The sequence below is a fragment of the Poecilia reticulata genome, linkage group LG6 (assembly GCF_000633615.1).
Source record: "Poecilia reticulata strain Guanapo linkage group LG6, Guppy_female_1.0+MT, whole genome shotgun sequence".
In the NCBI taxonomy this organism is placed as follows: Eukaryota; Metazoa; Chordata; class Actinopteri; order Cyprinodontiformes; family Poeciliidae; genus Poecilia; species Poecilia reticulata.
The window spans coordinates 3828396-3847106 of record NC_024336.1 but is presented as its reverse complement, the minus strand read 5'-3'; the positions used below and the strand labels follow the sequence as shown (position 1 = coordinate 3847106).

The 18711-nt window shown below is 39.3% G+C and overlaps 2 protein-coding genes across 5 annotated transcripts in view; one reads left to right on the top strand and one right to left on the bottom strand.

Annotated features, from left to right (window-relative positions):
* Positions 1–706: 706 nt before the first annotated feature.
* On the top strand, positions 707–12012 carry abhd2b (abhydrolase domain containing 2, acylglycerol lipase b). Of its 4 annotated transcripts, none has more exons than XM_008410752.2 (12): positions 707–1042; positions 1159–1245; positions 1406–1418; positions 2751–2978; positions 3068–3243; positions 4807–4974; positions 5128–5311; positions 5903–5995; positions 6160–6255; positions 6338–6407; positions 6596–6680; positions 10192–12012. In XM_008410752.2, exons 4-12 carry the CDS (start codon positions 2767–2769, stop codon positions 10392–10394), a joined length of 1287 nt encoding a protein of 428 aa, XP_008408974.1. In that variant the 5' UTR covers positions 707–1042; positions 1159–1245; positions 1406–1418; positions 2751–2766; the 3' UTR covers positions 10395–12012. The 4 variants fall into 4 exon arrangements, with proteins under 4 accessions (XP_008408974.1, XP_008408975.1, XP_008408971.1 ...); XM_008410749.2 differs by having other exon boundaries at positions 708–1042; positions 1361–1418; XM_008410751.2 differs by having other exon boundaries at positions 708–1042; positions 1159–1275; positions 1361–1418.
* rlbp1b (retinaldehyde binding protein 1b) overlaps positions 12004–18711 on the bottom strand; it is a 14167-nt gene continuing 7459 nt past the window's right edge. The window contains exons 2-7 of the mRNA XM_008410879.1: positions 16793–16921; positions 15760–15964; positions 14717–14895; positions 14054–14212; positions 13860–13970; positions 12004–12767 (exon numbers count right to left, since the gene is read on the bottom strand). Of these exons, the coding sequence (XP_008409101.1) occupies positions 12639–12767; positions 13860–13970; positions 14054–14212; positions 14717–14895; positions 15760–15964; positions 16793–16921 (912 nt within the window). The 3' untranslated portion in view covers positions 12004–12638. The remainder of the gene's footprint in view (positions 12768–13859; positions 13971–14053; positions 14213–14716; positions 14896–15759; positions 15965–16792; positions 16922–18711) is intronic.

Sequence of the window (18711 nt, the reverse complement as noted above, 5' to 3'; positions counted from 1 at the left end):
TTAATTTAGTCCTTGTAAATAAAATCCAGTGCAACTTTTTATCTTCAGTTGCCAAATTACTCTGCCAAATTAACAGAGTTCAGATGTGTGTAATTTAAAAAATCTGAACAAGTTAAACGTCACATCCTTCATCCCCAGCTAATTGTGTGCAACGTTTCTTTATTTAAACTTAGCAAAATACACTACTTATGTTACATTACTGTCATTATTCTTAGGGTAAAAATGTAGAATGGTTTAAACAATGTGAAATAGGGCACTTTGAACTGAGCCTAACCCATTTGGCCTAAGTTAGTCTGCAGAGATTTATACTACATAACTGTGTGTCGTGACTGTTTTGCAGCTGTTCTTTGACTTTATTCAAGATTTTTTTATTTATTTTTTTACTGCGGATTGTATATTCAAAGTCTTTTAAATAGATCCGCCACTCAGAATTAATTCACCTACAGCTTTTGTTTTTACTTTTAATGGAATCCACTATAAGTTTAGTTTAGTTTGTGAACTTCTGTCTGCTCTGCGCCCACGCTGGAAGTCGAGTGTTATTCAGAAGGATTATGTAAGTATTTCCTGTCATCAGTGCACATATTTGTGACATTAGTGTTGAGCAGTCATGGGGCCTGTGTCTGACCAATGAATCGGGGAAGAGAAGTTTCTGTAAATTCAGGTACTGTTCAGTAGGAAGTATCACTGTTTGCTGTGGTACCTTTTGGGGTTGTTGGACGTGCTGGTTCATCAGGGGGATAGCCAACTCCACAGAAATCGGACATTTACCCCATACGGAAGGGACGAATAAACATAGAGCACCTACGTGATATGAGAGCGAATAGAGCAACATGTTTAAATCCTACTAAATGTGTTGTAGAAATCACGTCTCTAGTGTTGTGGGAGGACCAAAAGCTTAATGTCGGAGCTTTATTAAGAGAGCCTGAAGGCATCTTGAGCTCGCGACTCGGCTGGTCAGTTTCTCCGCTGTGTGAAGTGGAGACGGAGCTGCTAGCGAGTCCGTGACTCAAGCTACAACTCTGACAGACTCTTAAACACTATGGTAAGTCCGGAAGTGTCCGTTTTCTAAACTTTAGAAGACTGTTAGGTTTCAAATTTTGACGTCAGCGTCGGCTTCTGGGATTCTTAGAAACACAGTTTCTCTCCTGTCCCTCACAGGAAGAGTTTTACCTGGAGCAAAAGACAGACGGAAAGCGAGAAACCTGTTGAGGCTGGCTGCTCGGTCGCCTGTCACGCTTTCTGGATGTTAGTTTTGGGAAAAATTGTGTTTTCTCTGTTAGTAAACCTTTTTTTAGTTTTTTTTTTTTTTTAGGAAGTTTACTATTTAAACTTCCCTTTATTTTGTGTTTTTCCCTACCAGCTCTCAAGTAAAATTCACTGTCTGAACTGCTTTGTATTATCCCAGCTCAGACAGAAAGGTGAGTCAAAAGTCTTGCTTAACAGTCATTTAAATCCCTCGCGTGAACTCGCGTGAAATCTTTATTATAAGTATGGCAAGGCGCAAATAAGTATGGCAAAACATAAATTAGTGTAAAAACGTAGTTTTTGGACAGTTTCTTCAATTTTTTTTAAAGATTCACAAGTTTTTTTTCTTCCATAAAATAAACAACTTTTTTGAATTCCTTATGCACTTATACCTAAACAGTGACATGTTTTTGTGATGTCAAAGAAATGAGACCAAAATAAATAACTTCACTATCTTTTTTCAGTTGAAGATAGGCATCGTTTTTCCAATGCAAAATCTTAAAAAAAAAAAAAATTAATAAAAAATATATATGTTTATGGTTTGTTAAAGTACATTTTCATTCAAATTCAGCCTTAAGCTTTCTTTGGAAAAGTCTGTCAGCATCCCAGGCTTTTTCAAAACTTTTAGTTTTCTCTGGTGAAGCCATTCTTTTCTTTATTTTGACTTCATACATCAACTCACAGTAGTAATTTTTAAAAAATATTTATTTGTCTTCAAATCTCTAGAGTCTAGAAGACTTCTGGAAATTTAAGGTCAAAACTGCCTGGAAATTAATTAGAGGTGTTCCTAAGATCTAACTAATCATTATGCTGCCCCCACCATGTGGTTTTAGCCATGTCTGGATGTTTTCTTTTGTCTTGCAGAACACAGAATGAATTCAACCTGTAGAAACCAGCCAGTATCAATCAGAAATTACTGAATGTGTTTCAGTGTTGCAGTTCGCCTCTTGGCAGGCTCCCTGACCAGCTACATTTTGTTATTTTAAAAAAAACTGTGATTTATTTATGTTTTCCCCGAAGCACTGTTCCCTTGTGTTGGTCATTTTCAGACAATAAAATAAAACATGTTATTGGTACTTTTTCTATCTTTATATATAGAAAATGTTTTGAACACAGGCAATTGGCATAAAAAGTGTCCAAAAAACAAACTCGACATTTGTACTTGGAACCTAAAAATGTTTTTGCTTTAAAGGAAAGAGATGAGAAAACAAAAATCTTTGCATTTTTCTTTAGACTTCTGACATAGATTTGTATAAATGATCTTCTAGAAATATGCTAACTTGCTCTTGTAATACCATCCTTATTCTTTGAGCGTAACTAGAGTCGCCAGTGTATTTTATTACTATTTTATGTGACATGCCGTATCAAAACGGTGTTAATGGTGAAGTGGAAGGAAAATAAGTAAACTTTACATTTTGTTGGTCTATTGCRATAAAATACATAAAAGTTCAAGAAATCTGCATACTTCTGCGTGTGTTTTTTTATTTTACACTCATCACCTGCAGATCTAAAATTCCCACAATGACGATCCTGGAGGACGGCGACATGCAGACCTTTGGCTCTGAGCTGCCGGCCATGTTTGACGGCATGAAGCTGGCCGCAGTGGCCGCCATCCTGTACGTCATCGTGCGCTGTCTCAACCTGACCAGCCCGACCGCAGCCCCGCAGATCATCAGCCAGGACACGCCGCTCTGCCGCTACCTGCTCAAGTCCTGCCCCATGCTGTCCAAAGAGTGAGTTTTAGAGAGACCTTTCAGATTTGTTCGCTAAAACTCCTGAACCTAGATGATTTTTATAATCTAGGGCTTGTGATTACCTTCAGGTACATCCCTCCTTTGCTTTGGGGAAAGAGCGGTCACCTCCAGACGGCTCTGTACGGCAAGATGGGGCGCGTCAGTACTCCAACACCCTGCGGGCTTCGCAAATTCCTCCCAATGCAGGATGGAGCCACAGCCACCTTTGACCTCTTTGAAGCTCTAGGAAAGCACAGCACAGGAGGTCGGTAGCAAAATGACTTCAGTGATTAAGCGAGTCTGCAGACGAATAGGCATTTCTAAAGGAGGATGTTTCTCACTGAACTCACCTTATTTAGACAAACAGAAAAAACTGAGTGATTTCCAAAAACCACACGCCTGATTGGACAAACAAAATCAAGCATAACACGAACATGGCATATTAGTCATTTCTGAAATGACACAAAATTAACGTTTGTTGTTCGACTCTTTTTATTCCCCAAATCACTAGCTTACTTCTCCGATGGCATATTAGGGCTATAGAAAAAAAAGAAGTGGTAAACCTTGGTGAAAAAACTCAGAAATTTAGAGACTGATCTCAGAAACGTTCTAGAAAAATATTGGAAACAAAAATAATATTGGAATTTCTAAAGGGAAAAATTGTAACTTTTCAAACTCAGAAATGTTCCAAAAGTCAAACATTTTTGACTTTGGAAACAGAGAGCTTTCCGTGTTTTTTCTGGAAAATTTCTGAGATCTCAGAGTTCAACTTTTTAAGGTAAGATATTTCTAAGTTTGTTTCTAGAAAATTTCTGAGATTAACCTCAAAATTTTTCTAGCAAATTTTCAACTTTTCAAAGTCAGAAATGTTCAACTTTTCTCTTGAAAATGTCTAAGATTGATCTAAATATTTAGATTTTTGGTGGAAATTTACTCTTCTTTTTTAGAGCATCAGCTCTAAAATAAGAGCATCAGCATGAATCACGCTGTTTTTATAACTAACGACAGTCGTGGCTCTTCCAGGAAGCCCCTCCTTCTGCTGCACTCCCTCCAACCAATTAAAATACAAACAATTATCTGATTTGTAGCAAAAAGCAGGTAATTTAACAAATAAGTAGAACTTATTCCACTACTAAAGCCGTGGTAGTGAAATACTACAGTTTCACGTGCATCATGGATACAATCATGCATGCAATGATTGTATGCATCTGATTGTACTGATGCATGCAATCAGTAGAAAACTTGTTCAGGGGACAACTGACAGATAAGATCTATTTTGTTTTCTAATTTTTGAGTCCCCCTCAGGTGTCTGATGCCCCCCTGGGCAACTGCCCTTAGAGCACATATAAAAAAATTCCCCAATGACTGTCGGTAGTGCTTTTTCAGAGATGTTTATAAGTATGAAGGGCTAAATGTTGACACCTTGCCATTACAAACAAATCTGTTTTGGTTACTGATGGAATGAGAAACTGACATAAGTAGTTAAAAACCAATAACAAAGATATTTTAAAAAGTCATTCAAAACATGATGTAACTTAAACCGGCTTTGAGGCAGAAATCAAACCGTTAACTTCTTGTTTTTTTGTCCAACTTTTTAAAACAGATGAGTCATTTCTGTAAGTTTCTGAAAGACAATTATTGTTTTCTCTTTTGAGTCCTGACTTGTGCCTGCCTGGTTTGTACGTCTGGCTGACAGAACGCATGAGCGGGATCAACTCTGCTGAATTCCCCTGAGGGGAGGATTCATCAGCTCACATGCACGCTGCTCACTTTGACACTCATGACTCCAGTTAGATGTTTTTACTTGCTTTCTTTGTTTGCATGTCAGACGATGTTACCATGGTAATCTGCCCTGGGATTGGTAACCATAGCGAGAAGAACTACATTCGAACCTTTGTGGATTACTCCCAGCGGCAGGGTTACCGCTGCGCCGTCTTGAACCATCTGGGAGCTCTTCCTGACATGGAGCTCACCTCGCCGCGCATGTTTACCTACGGTAAGTAGGGCTAACAACACGCTGCACTGCGAGGCGATGGCACTAGAGAAACAGATTCATTCCCAATGGGTTTACATGTTCTCATTTCTTAACGTGCCATACATTCAGAAAAGCATGTTTCGTTTTGTTTGTTTTTGTAATGTATATATTCAGGGTGCACTTGGGAGTTTGGGGCCATGGTGGCCTACATCAAGCGCGCTTTCCCCCAAACGCAGCTCGTGGTGGTGGGCTTCAGTCTGGGGGGAAACATAGCGTGTAAGTTCCTGGGAGAAAATCGATCCAACCAGGAGCAGGTGCTGTGTTGCATCAGCGTCTGCCAGGGATACAACGCTCTCAGGTCAGTCAACGGGACTCGCATCGCACTACATCCCAATAATATGTTTGCAGGTTTATTATAGTTTTGGACTTTATGTTATAGTTTGTTTTATTTTCGCCAGGACTTTTTGCCTAATTCAGTTAGTTTTACTGAAGATGCCATTTTCAAAAAATGTTGAACAACCAAAGTGCTTCTGGTGTTTTATCTCAACTTATGCAGTCGCCATTTTACGGACTAGCGCAAGTACCGCCAAGAGGAGCACGGAGTGGCGTAATTTGCCGACAGCTGCCGTAAATTGCTTGTGCTCAAAAGGCCAATAGTCTGGATTAGATTCCTAAAAACAAAAACGAATCATGTTATATCTACAATTTCAGTATATTTTGGTTAGTTTTATAAACGTACACTATAGTTCCAGTTTACCGTTTGTGTTTACTTCAGTTGAAATCTTTTCTCAATTTCAGTTTTCATTATTTCATTAGTTTTAGTTAACTGTGATGAACTTGGTAGCCTGTGGTTGTAATGTGACAAAACGTGAGAAGGTTTAAGGGCAAGACGCTGTGAGAATGAATTTCCATCATGTGGCCTAGTATTGTGTGTCTTCTGTGTCTTCAGGGCACAGGAAACATTCCTTCAGTGGGACCAGTGTCGGAGGCTTTATAACTTAGTGCTGGCAGGCAACATGAAGAAGCTCATCCTGTCACACAGGTCAGACACATTTTCATGGACAAATGATCAGTTTCAGATGCGCACCTAATCGGAAACTATTATGCCTTTCAGCTAGAGAAGATCTAGACGTGTTAATGTGGTTGCTGATGTTATTTAGTCGGCTTAATGCTCTAAGTTATCTCCATGCCGATCTCGGTTCCCAGGGGCAGCTTGTTGACCTCCAGCAACATTGGAGACACAGACCTCAACAAACTGTGCGCAGCCACGTCTCTGATGCAGATAGATGACAACATCATGAGGTGAGATGTTGTTGGGGTTAAAAAGTTGACACGGATGCAAATCTGTTCCAAACGCTTTGTGTCTGATGTTATCACACTTCAGGAAATTCCACGGCTACAACTCCTTGAGGGAGTATTACGAGAAGGAGAGCTGTGTGCACTACGTCCACAACGTGAGTCTGAAGCATCTGTAGTAAAATCTCTACTCTAAGCCATCAGTGCCTTTATTGTTCCTGTCGATTAACTAATGTAGGGTTGTTAGACACACATCTCTGATTTGGTTTCTGCAGGATAAATGTTTGAATGAATGCTGCTGAAACTAAGCTATCAGGAGTAAATGGAGTATAAAACTTGCCTCCAGGTATCTGTGCCGCTCCTCCTGGTCAACTCCTCTGACGACCCTCTAGTTCATCGGTCACTTCTGGCTATACCATACATGCTTACAGGTTAGTGGTCAACTCAAAACAAACCCTCCTGTGGCTCCTATGCAGTATGACAAAAAAAAAATCATAGACTTTGATCTTCCTCTTATTTGGTACTCCACAGTCTAGGGCTGGGCAATAAATGAATAACAATATGTCACCATAGAAACGCCATCAAAGTTCAATAATTTCACTGAACACTGATCCAGAAACCGCATGGCATTCTGGGAGGTGTAGGCAGACGAAAGGCTTTAGCCACTTAGCCTCTCACAATGAGCTAATGAAGGTTGGTGGCATCAACTCACTTGCTGACTCTTTGGTTACCTAGCAACGACCCATTGAGTAACTTGTGCAGCAGCAGCTTCAAGTTTTGCCACTGTGCCTCATAACTGCTTTTAAAAAAACAAACACTGGCTTGGAGTGAATAATATGGATAAAACAGGAAAGGTCATGCCTCCGGTTACTTAGCATTTAATGGTTTTTTTTTAACTGCCAAGTACAGGTTACAGACTGAAATTCCTCCAATTGATAAAATTTCAGATTTTTTGCCAGGACTTGGTCTTTTTTCCGCTCAGCTCTCCATTCGCTTACAAAGACAATAACTTGTCCAGCGTAGAGTGAACAAACGTCCTTGCTTTGCCTTTGGACACACGTCATATTGTCTTAAGTGTTGATAAAGTTTTGCCGCATCGTTCTCCTTAATGCCGCTCCGCTGAGGGAGTCTTGTTGAATTTTTCAGAGACATGTGATCCGCCTTGGCTGCTGGATTATACATAGAGCACTGTGTGGGTCTGTGCACGTCTCCCTGGCTGTACTGCTTTGTCTTGTATCAGGGATCGACATGCAGTGGCTGCTGCTTGCGGCTAAATCATAAGCGCGTCATAAGTTTGACATCGAGGAGTCAAATTCTAAACTTGATCTGTTTTACACGGAGATGTGAGCGCTTCAGTATAGGTTCTTTTCTATCTAGAGTTTTCTTAGAGTTCTGGATCTACGATGTTCCAGCAACATGCATAAGTCACATTTTTCATGAAACAACGACTTTACTGCCGATTTCTGGACAAAACTGCAGCACTGTGCAGTGTGATCCAAAAGTATTAACACCCTGAGTCAATAATGTCTTACACCCAAAGTCTTTTGGGTATGTTTGTACCAGTTTTTAACATCTAATTCAATTCAAATTCAAAAATACTCTATTAATCCCAAAGGGAATTTAAATGTTGCTGTAACTCACTAATTTAGATTTTTCAAGAGTTGTTGTCACTTTTTTTTTGCAAAATAACTCAAGATCCATGAAATTGGACGGCAAAATGTGGGAGTGATGAAAGTAATTTTGCATTATGGCATTATGTATTCGTAACTCATTTGGTTTTTGCAGAATGTTCTGCAGAAAATTGGACATCAAACGTGAAGGTAAACTGTGTCGGACAGGAAATCAACCCGAGGTGTTTAGAGTAACAGAAGGTCAAAGAGCCCGTGGTTTACTTCTGTACGGAAACTGGATTCAGCTGCTGCTTACTTCACTGAGCACTTTTAACCATACCCTCCACTCTGAAAGGTTGGGAACCTTAATTATTTATTGTTGGACAGACAAGACGGAGGCAGCTTTAATGACATGCTTGGAAACGCTTATCCAGAAAACCAAAGTGAGACAACGAAGGCCAGAAAGAGCATTTACTGAGAACTGTAAGCATGGCAGACATGAAAAATACAGTGCACTATCACTCAGTAAGTCATATTTATGTAATCACTCATCCTGTTTGTGCAATTTTGAACTTCACTGGTAGTTATTTACCTGAAGGGTGGCATTTTCTATGGCAGTGTTTGCCAACCCTGTTCCTCGGCGCATTGCATGTTTTACATGTTTCTAAAGCACCTAATTCAGAGGAATGCTGTCCAGCAAAAAACTTGTTAATCGCCTATCAATTGGAAGCAGGTGTGCAGAAGCAGGAACACACTTACAGGGCAGTGTGCCTTGAGGAACCAAGGCTGGGAAACTCTTCTCTATGGTGCTATGAAGTCAAATTCATTTACCAACATGTTTGTTCTAACTGGAAGTACCCTTAGCTTGTGAAGCAGTCCGGCCTGACATGAGTCTGTGGTTGGAGCTAAAGATTAGTTTGATGGCAAGGTTTTCTAACCTCAGCAACGGGGAACTCAGTAATTGTCAAACTACCAGTGGAAACATCGGGGGAAAATTACATATTTTTCTGGCTAACAAAATTCTCCTTTTCTTCTTTTTCTTGTCTTTTGCATTTCAAGATTAATACTCTGTTAACCGTTGTTTTATTATCTTTGAGAGGACGTTGCCACTTCCTGTTAGAAACAAACTTAAAGGAAAATATGTACATTGCTCTACCATATGCTTCAGAAAACCTGATTTAAAAATAGATTTAAAAACTATGTTTTTTAATCGTGCAACTTTAACAATATTTAGACTTTTTCTTTTAGAATTAGCAGCCAGTTACGTTACATCCTATTTATTTATCACAGAGGTTACATGATAAGAAGCAAAACTGAAGCAGCTGACATGAAATAAGACTCCAACCGGACACTTTGTGTTTACTAGGCGTGTCCAAAAGCCTCTTGCTAATTTAATAAGACAGTTTGGCAGGGTTGGGTTACTCTAGGATTGGTTTTATGCATTTCTTAAAGATAGACTGGAGATGCCTTAATACCTGGTTTCCATTAGCAGCAGATCAAATTACTGTGTTAAACTTTTATTATTGTTTATTATGTTATGGTAGACCTTAGTTGAACTGTGAACAGCAGATGGAAGTGGCAGGTATAACAGTGGTACAAAATGAGCCTGGGGCGTTCAAAGTTTTCTAACAATTTGAACATTTTTTTTTTTTTATTATAAATCACAAAATATTTTTTAGAAAATGTTTTTTTTTTAAATTTCAATCAACCCTTCTGTGAGTTGTACAATAAAGTATTAAATTTGTTTAATTACAAGAATATAATCAGAATATTAGCAGAATATGACTTTGTTCTGGTAATATCATGACTGTATTTTTTTAATATTACAACTTTATGCTCGCAATTAAAAATAAATCAGTCGAAGGAGTAATACTCAGCTTTCAGATGTTGGAAACATGAATATGTCAAAATTCGGCTACGAGTTTGGTACAAGTTCATCTTTCACAAGAGACAACATGTCGTTAAAGGGTTAATAGAGGAGCCATGCTGTCATGACTTCCTGAAGGTGGAGCTTCACAAAGAGCAGGAGCTTTTTATTTAAAGAGACAGAGGCCCAATTTCAAGGCGTTAAAACTATGAAGTCAAATTTTTCTAAGTAATGTTTGATAATATTTTTAAACTGAAGTTAACATAGTTACTTGATTATGCTCTAAAATGACACTTTGTGCCTAGAAAATGCATAATAAAAAAAGAAAATCTAAAATTCCAAGTTCCATAATTATTTGTAAAACACAAAATTAATCTGACATTTATGACCATAATAAGTGGAAGTGAGCATCTTACCAGAACTGCATGTGAGATTTGACCTTCCTCTCTCTCTTTTGTACGTTAGAGAAAATGCCCAACATGATGTTCGCCCTGACTGAGCACGGGGGCCACATGGGCTTCTTTGAGGGGGCCGTTCTTTTCCCACATCCCCTCACCTGGATGGACAAGGTCATAGTGGAGTACACTGACGCCATCTGCCACTGGAAGAAAAAGCAGCAGGCCTGCCAGGGGAGCGGAAACTCAAACTCAACCTCCCCTCAGGACTAAAACTAAACCTCAGCGGGTGATTCTAAGACTTGACCAGCAGCACGGTCAACCCGAGGCCTTCAGATCTGCTGGGTCAGTTTACGTACTCTGCAGAGCGCCAGCTAATTATTCGTTACTAACGCCGATGAAAGCACTTGATCAGACCAACTAACGGATGCTAATATATTTGTATTTAAGCCTGCATAAAATTCTGTGAAGTTTTACGTAGAAAAGTCCTGTAGAGATTAAGACCGACATTCGTTCCTGTTGCAAAACTTGTGGGTTTCCGATCAGAACCACCAGGACTGGTTTTATTGTTTACACTGTTTTCAGATGTCCTAATTTCCCTAAAATGACTAAACATATATCAGCTGCTCAGAACACTTTATTTAAAAAAAAAACAACTTTTAAACCTAAACTGTTGTGTACAATCATTAGGACATCCTGACTGTACTATACTATATGAGCACTTTAAACCAACATGTTTTTTGCATAGTAACACAGACATTGCACAGCTTGCACCATTCCAAGAACACCTTAATTTATTTAACTGTGGTTTTCACTTTAATCCTACAAAACGATACAATCAACCCATTACTTTGTTTTTGTTTTCTGGTCTCTTTCAGCTCCATTAAAGGCTACAAGTAGCTTGTGGCTTAGCGAGCGCTTCGGATTAGAGATAAATGCAAGATTGAAATAGTTTGGGAGGTTTATTTTTAATCTGGTAGCGTAGCTTAGCGTTCCCCTCATTAGCTAAAAATACTTAAAACAAAAGCAGAAAGTTGCATAATTTCTCACAGTAACATTATTGTGTCAGAAACAAAGGCAAGATTTGAATTTGGAAATAGTTTTCATGTAGTTTTTTTTTTATTTTTTAAATCAATTGTTCGCTATGCTGTTAAATAAGAGTCCTGAATTTTTGAAGCAAACTTCTGCTGAAGAGGTCTGAGTAGTTAACATCTTGCCTGCGGTACAAAAGTCAAGTCTGCAGTAGACCTGATTAGTCTACTGCAGCACCGAGCAAAACATGTAGAGCTTCCAGTCAGACATAAATCCCAACAAATAAAATGTTCTCACAGGTTCTGTCTAGAAATATCTCACATGATCTGTGGAGGGTAGTCAGTGAGGCACCATCCCCTCTTTCCGTTTTCCATTTCAACAATCATTAGCTTCTGCCAAATGCAGCTGAAGACAGAGTAAGGTTCATAAAGTGCTTTTCAAAAATAACCACCTTGACATTTTTGTCTGAAGACGTTTCAGCCTCCAGAAGCTTCTAGTCTGTATTTATGCCAAAGATGCTTGGAAAGTTTTAAGCCACAGGTAAGATATTAACTGCTTATGATCTCACAGAACCCCTCTTTCAAAAAGAAATCTGCTGTTTCTTTAAGAAATGTTTATTATTTTGTGCAATTGTATATTTTATATGCTGTTCAAATGAAGAGGTGGGTGTTACTGAAAGTCAGTAGATGATTCTGTTTTTTTATGCCTCTATTGTTGATCAATAATCGTTTTTGTCTTTGTTAAACATGAATCTCTACGGGTCTGTAACAAAAAGATTTAATCAACCCTCTGCTTTATAGATCTCGTCATTCATGATTTGTTCTCAACAATTCTTAATAAAATGCAAAAGTTATATTTATATACAGTTTATTGTACATTTATTGACATTGTTGCTGGTGCACAGGGTGGTGCGTCAGGTGAAAACTTTTATTCTGAAAGTGAATGTAAAGAAAGAAATGACAGACATGTCATACTTTGAGTCTCATCTGGTGTGTAAAACAACTTTAAAACTTCTGAAATCTGTTTAAAATATACCCAGTTGCCACGGCGATTCAGTCGTAACGATGGCGTTTGAAACATCATCCCTGATGGGATTTTCTTTTTCAGCTTCTAAGATGTTGTGGTGGGAAATCAGTGGGAAGTGGACAACATTTTCTCTTTTAATGCAGAAAGAAATATTCATTTTCCAATCAGGTTTCTGTGTGAATTTAAACTTCTCTCTGTTTTGGGTAAAAGGTTTGTTAAATTACAAAACCATTTGTAATTTCTGTTCAAARCTCATGAGTTAGAGACTGTAGAAAGCTAAGGACTGGGTTTTGTCAGAACATCTGGAAAACGGACTCTTCTTCAGCCTTTCACACGCTCTCCTATGTTTCATTCATAACTACTCTTCCTACATCCACACAGCTGGATTATTCTGTTACATTTTTTTTCACTGCATTACAGCTGTCAGACTGTTGGGCGACAGACGGGTTTCTACGATGACTAGTCGAACAGCTTGTTCGCCGTGGCCTTGCCGTCGTACTTGGAACCTTTTCCGTCAAACTCGGACGGAAGAATTTCGGGGTCAAACTCCTTGTAGTAGTTTTCCAGCTCGTCTCCGTGGACGAACACCTACAGCAAACAGAGCGGCTGTCAGGGACGTTTGTGCAGGAAACCACTGACATGGTGAAATTAGCGTCACATAGTGGATAAAAAGATGTTTGGAGGCGGCTGTTTGTAGCATTTAAGCACCTCTAGTCAATCTGAAACCGTTCTCGGAAGCTTCTGCTTGCACATAATTTAGAAGCATATTTAGGGCGTTTTTCTTTTTAAGGTTTTATCAACAACCTTCAGTGTATTAAAATTGGAGTGTACTTGACTCAAGACTGACTCTTGTGTGCATTTTTGCTTGAGCTCAGCCAGTCTGGATGGAGAGGATCTGTGAAAATCACTCTCCAAGACTCACCCCCATATTCTCAACTGTATCTACTAGGGGTGCACCGAGAAATCGATCAGGCAATAAATCAATCAGAAGATAAATCGGCCTCCATTTCTTAATCAGATCCACCGACCAGGTGTGCGGTTAGCAATATTTACCCCAAATGCTGCCAGTTTAGTGACTTTCTGAACATCTTTGGCTATTATAATTTTTTTCACCAGACAAAAAAAATCTTAAAGACTTTTTAAAGATCTGTTATTGTCCAGAAAACTGTAATCGGTCAATGCAAAACATTTTACCAAGTAAATACTGTAGCACACTTGATATAAGACAACACTAACTCATCAGTAACTTTTCAGACACAAGAGTTAGCTTTAAGTAAATAATTTCATAATATTGATCAAGGAAAATGTACTAGTTCCACTRGAAGATTGTTTCCTTTTAACATGGGAAAAAAATGTCTTGCTATGAGTGACATAATCTGCCAGTGGATTATATTTTATATTTTCCTCAATATTAAGGAATCGTTGACTTAAAACAAGTTCCTATCTTGTTGAAAAGTTCCTTCTAAGTTAGTTTAGCCTTATTTCAGTCTATTAAGATATTTGCACTAGAAAATAGACCAAAACACTTAGTAAGATTTTGTGTTTTTGAAGTGTTGCACCCCTAGGATCAACAGTAAGACACAATTGTTATCAAAGGGTTTCACTGATCTTTGTGGTTGTGATGTGAAACCATTAAAGATCGGCACAGAGAGCTTTTGGAAGGTTATGTTTGTGACTTACTCTCTCTAGCAGCTTGCTCTTCATGAGGGGTTTCACCACGTTGTAGGTGGTGGTGAAGTACCAGGGCTGGTGGATGAAGTGCACGGCCTTGAAACGGGCTGGGAAGGAGTCCTGGTGGGACGCCAAGAGAAACACGGTGAGGCGACCCCATCCTTAAAGCGTTCGGCGAAAGGAAAGCTGGACTACAACCCTACCTGCAACATGTCCACCATCTTCTTGAGCTCGGTGGGTTTGATGCCTGATGCTTGCTGCATGGTGAAGCCCTTGAAGTTTTCAATGATGCAGAAGCCGTTGATCTGAGTCTCCTCGTTCTCCAGCAGCTTCTCGAGGATCACGCAGTAGGCCCGCAGAATCTGAACGCACAAGAGGTTGCCAGGAAAGCCTCATCAAATCTGCTCCCAGTCRCCGTGGTATCCACGCATCCTTAAAAACTCTTAAATTAATGCATCTAAAGTAAAGGCTTTAAAATGTCTTAAATTCTTTCTGAAAAACATAAGTGAATCACAGGTCTTAAATTTTGTTGTGGCAGGATTATTCTAATTATTTTTCTCGCTGGACTGTTCTGACTGGCAAACGTTTGAGTACGTTTGAAGCTACTGCTAACTAGCTGCTAATATGCCCTTGCTAGCTAGCTAGCTTTCTTGCATCTATCAAGGGTAAGTGATGGACGCAAACATTCGTTGTCATTCATCTTGGCACTACTATATAAAATGTGCGGTTTTACAGTGTACATTTATGTTGCGGTACAGGTCTTAAATTTAACTCATGGTGGTCTTAAAAAGCCTTAAATTTGAGCTGGTAAAACCTTCAAAATCCCCGAGTTACGCTTCTCCTGACTAGTCCTTTCAGAGTTCCACCTCGTCAAAGGTGATCTCCTCGTAGTCCCAGTTCTCGATGTTGAAGAGCAGAACCACGCGTCCGTATTTGTCTCTGCTGTGGAGGATGCCGGGGTAGCCGGCCTCGATGGTGCTGCGCACAGCCTCCGGGGTCAGGTTCTCAAACAGCTCGGGGTAATCCTTCCTGAAGCGGACATATCCTGAACGGAGAGCCAAGGGGAAGGGTCAGTCAGGTCCTGCTGGGTTTTGTCTTTGAAAATGAACTTGAAAGTGTCTGTGTCAATTTATGTTTGGAGTATGAAATGGATTTATACTTATATTTAGGCGAAAGTAATTAGTACAGTGCAGCAGAAAATGTGATATTTCACCAACAACAACCTAACTTTTTAAAAAGTTAGCCACGACAAAATTCAAGATGGATGTCATCTGAGAAGATGTATTTTTGCACTAAGTTTGCCAATAATATCACAGATGAATATTTCTGGTGTCACAATGGAACCCATAGAAATCACATTTACTAATCTTTTTTTTTTTTCAAAATGACCACCATGGTTGTCGTGGAAATTTTATTTTTGCTCTAAAATCGCGAGCTATATTTTTTTGTATTTTGAGTCAAATCATAGCCTATATATTTGGAACCATAAAAAAATCAAATCTATTTTACTGAATCTGCGTCCCCTTTTTCTGGTGGACATTTTTCAAAAGGGCTGCCATGGTCCTAATGGAGAAACTTCAGTTTTGACATCTGATTTTGCTACATTTTATTTCAAGTTGTACGAATAAGATGACTATAAAACATATAATGTGACATAAAGTTCATCCAAGTCATGAAAAGGGGGAACATTTTACGGCAATAACTGATATAAAGCGCTCAAAAATGACGGCCATGTTGAAAAACGGCCAGCATCTTCAAATTGAAGTGGCTAACAGGAAATGTGAAGAAAAAAAAAACATATGACCTGAGGGTTTAGAATCCCAGTTTTTATGCATGAAATATTTTKACAGTAGTATGCTGCGCTAGTATCAGTAAATTAAGCTCCTTTCTGCTTGTTGCTTTGACTCACCCTTCATGAGGTCAAAGGCTCTGGGCACGTCGTACTTCCTGGCGCGGATAAAGCGGACCAGCAGACTGTCTGGTTTCTCCCCAAAGGTGTCCTGCACCCCCTTGGCCAGGTCATCTCCGGCCTCCGCCTTCTCCTTAATGATGGCTCGAAGCTCCTTCGCTGCCGACACGCGCTTCTCATCCGTCTCGTTCAGTTCATCTTTGGCCTGCAGGGGGAGCCAAACCTGACATTTAGCTGACATTTAACCCCTTACACTAACAGTTCACAGAGATGAGTTTAAACACATCAGAAGTGACTTGGATTGTTTGTTGTTTATTTTAATAACCACTGTTATACCGCAGCTGTAATCCAGCAGACCAAAGGGCCCTGAAAAAGTTCAGAGTTGTAACAGTTATTGGGGCATCTTGACTGGAAGAAGCGCTGTTGTTTTGTTGTTTGTTTTTTAGGTATAAGATGAAATTATGATAAATGGGTTTGATTTGACTTGAACTCGGACAAATATTCTGGAAATTACTCTTAGGATGTCTGTGCGTCCTTAAAAAGACATACATTTACGTAACTAAAATTAAGGTCTTAAAATGACTTCAATTCACTGAGTTTAAARTAAACTGGCAGGACTTGTATATTCTACATAGTTATCTTTTTGCAGGACTTTACTGTGATGCAAAACTTTGACATTTTCACTTSGTTCTGTCACTCAAGACGGCTCCAAGCACTAGTAGCTAGCTGCTAAAGCTAGCTAGTGTTTTAAAGCCAATCATTGGTAAGTGCAAATTTACCATCAGCTGGCTGGACGATGTTYGTCTAAACCACTGGCTCACTTCTGTTACCAATCTCTGCCATATATTATTTATTTTGTTTTCTGTGGTGTTGCAGGGYTTTAATTCATAGAGGCCTTAAAAAGTCTTAAATCTGAGTTGGTGAAACCTGCAGAAACCCTGCTTGGGAACATTTTGCGTTTTGTGATTAAGTAAAAACAGGGTCCAGCTACTGAGTTGAACGGGGATTGAGGCAACAGTGCAGATCTGGATACCTTCTGCCTGGTGTGGTCTGGCAGGTTGGCRCAGGATCCAAACACGGGGCCATGGTCCTTGATGGTGAGATGCTCCAGCTTGGCCCTGAGCGCCTGCTCCTCCTCCGACACCATGCGGTAAGTTCCACTCTGAGGAGAGAGAAGAAGTCGCTCAGTCAGTTTGTCCCCTTTAAACAGAGCGGTTTAAATGAACAATTATTGCTGCTGTAGAGCATCCAGTCAAATTTGTATTTCTCTATTGCACAAAATACAGACTTTTTACAGTGATAAAGTAATTGTCAGGGTAAAGCTTTTTTTTTTTTATGTTTCATATTTAATTCCTGATTCTTTCCCAGAATTTCATACTTAAGGGGAAAGATCTTGCTCACAATCAAGGGCGTAAATACCATCTCATTAGTGGTGGGGACAGAGCAATTTTTGGGGGAGTCGGCAAAGTTTTAGTAAAAATTTAACGTAAAATGTGCTTYAATTTTTTTGTGTGTGTTCAAGCTGAACCACTAAAAATGACTAGTAATTAGCAATGAATAACGAAAGTGTTTTTCTCAGTAAACAACCTGCTGAGACCCATARAAGTCAAACTAAGATTCAAATGTTGCTTAGATATGAGTTTGGTTCAGTGTCACAAATCTAATCTCTGCTACACCTTTAGAAAAACTTAAGACTCTGACTAAAAACAAGTTTTAATAAGTAACTCCACTTAAGAAAATTCCTCATAAATATTGATTTGTTGCATTGATCCTCAATACAAGTCATGTATTATTTAAATTATAACTTATGTTGCTTTAAATTTTTTCATTATTATTTTGGGGGGAGAGGAGGTTCATGTCCTGGATGGCTGAGAACCAATACATATGTAGGAACTGAATATTTGGGAAGTATTATAACCAGTGGCGAAACAAATCAGCATCGGGCCGGGGGCGGGGCTTAAGGCCGNACACCTTTAGAAAAACTTAAGACTCTGACTAAAAACAAGTTTTAATAAGTAACTCCACTTAAGAAAATTCCTCATAAATATTGATTTGTTGCATTGATCCTCAAAACAAGTCATGTGTTATTTAAATTATAACTTATGTTGCTTTAAATTTTTTCATTATTATTTTGGGGGGAGAGGAGGGTCATGTCCTGGATGGCTGAGAACCWATACATATGTAGGAACTGAATATTTGGGAAGTATTATAACCAGTGGCGAAACAAATCAGCATCGGGCCGGGGGCGGGGCTTAAGGCCGGGCCCTATATGTGTATAGCAGTGTCCTCTTTCACACGGACTGACGGAAAGAAGGAACGTATTGGTTAGCGTGTTTTACCCAGAAAGCACTTGGAGAAAATATCGGCAAAACCATGAGTGAAACAATGACTGGGCAAGCCTACTATATAATTTACTTGGGGACCACCTCTTTATTATCTGTATTATTATTTTACGYCTATGCTTACAATGCTGGTAAAAAGTTTGCACACACTCACCAAAATCACTATAYATCCCTATGAGTGTTTGGTTTAAATCCTCTTCAGCAAGTAGCTGGTGGTTTCACCACTTCTGCTATCAGAAAMGGTAGAGCTCAYWTAGCRAATCTGGTTTTCCATACRGACTCAGCCTGTAAATGTAGTTCATGCATTTTCTACGGATTTAGGTTAGAGATGATTTTCCTTTTGGAACGCCCAACTGTGTTCATGTTTCTAAAGGTCCATRAGGTGTGGAAATGGAGTCATTTCATTCTTATTATTAAAGCTCTGCACACGTTGCMTCCAGGAGCGCTTTTGCCGCAACGCCATCTTGGATATTCTTTACATCAAAAATACAGAGTGTGTACGAGACGCCATGACACAGATACGTCTGGACGTTATTGGAGCCCACAAGACGAGTCGCTAGGCAGGCGGCTGAACGATTCCAAGAAATTTAACTCCTGGGAACCAGTTCTC

Bases quoted from the DNA above. Each gene is read 5' to 3' on its own strand.
- abhd2b (XM_008410753.2), top strand. From the start codon at position 2,767: ATGACGATCCTGGAGGACGGCGACATGCAGACCTTTGGCTCTGAGCTG. The intron at 2,979-3,067 runs GTGAGTTTTAGA...GATTACCTTCAG, and splicing joins TGCCCCATGCTGTCCAAAGA to GTACATCCCTCCTTTGCTTT. The intron at 6,256-6,337 runs GTGAGATGTTGT...ATCACACTTCAG, and splicing joins ATAGATGACAACATCATGAG to GAAATTCCACGGCTACAACT.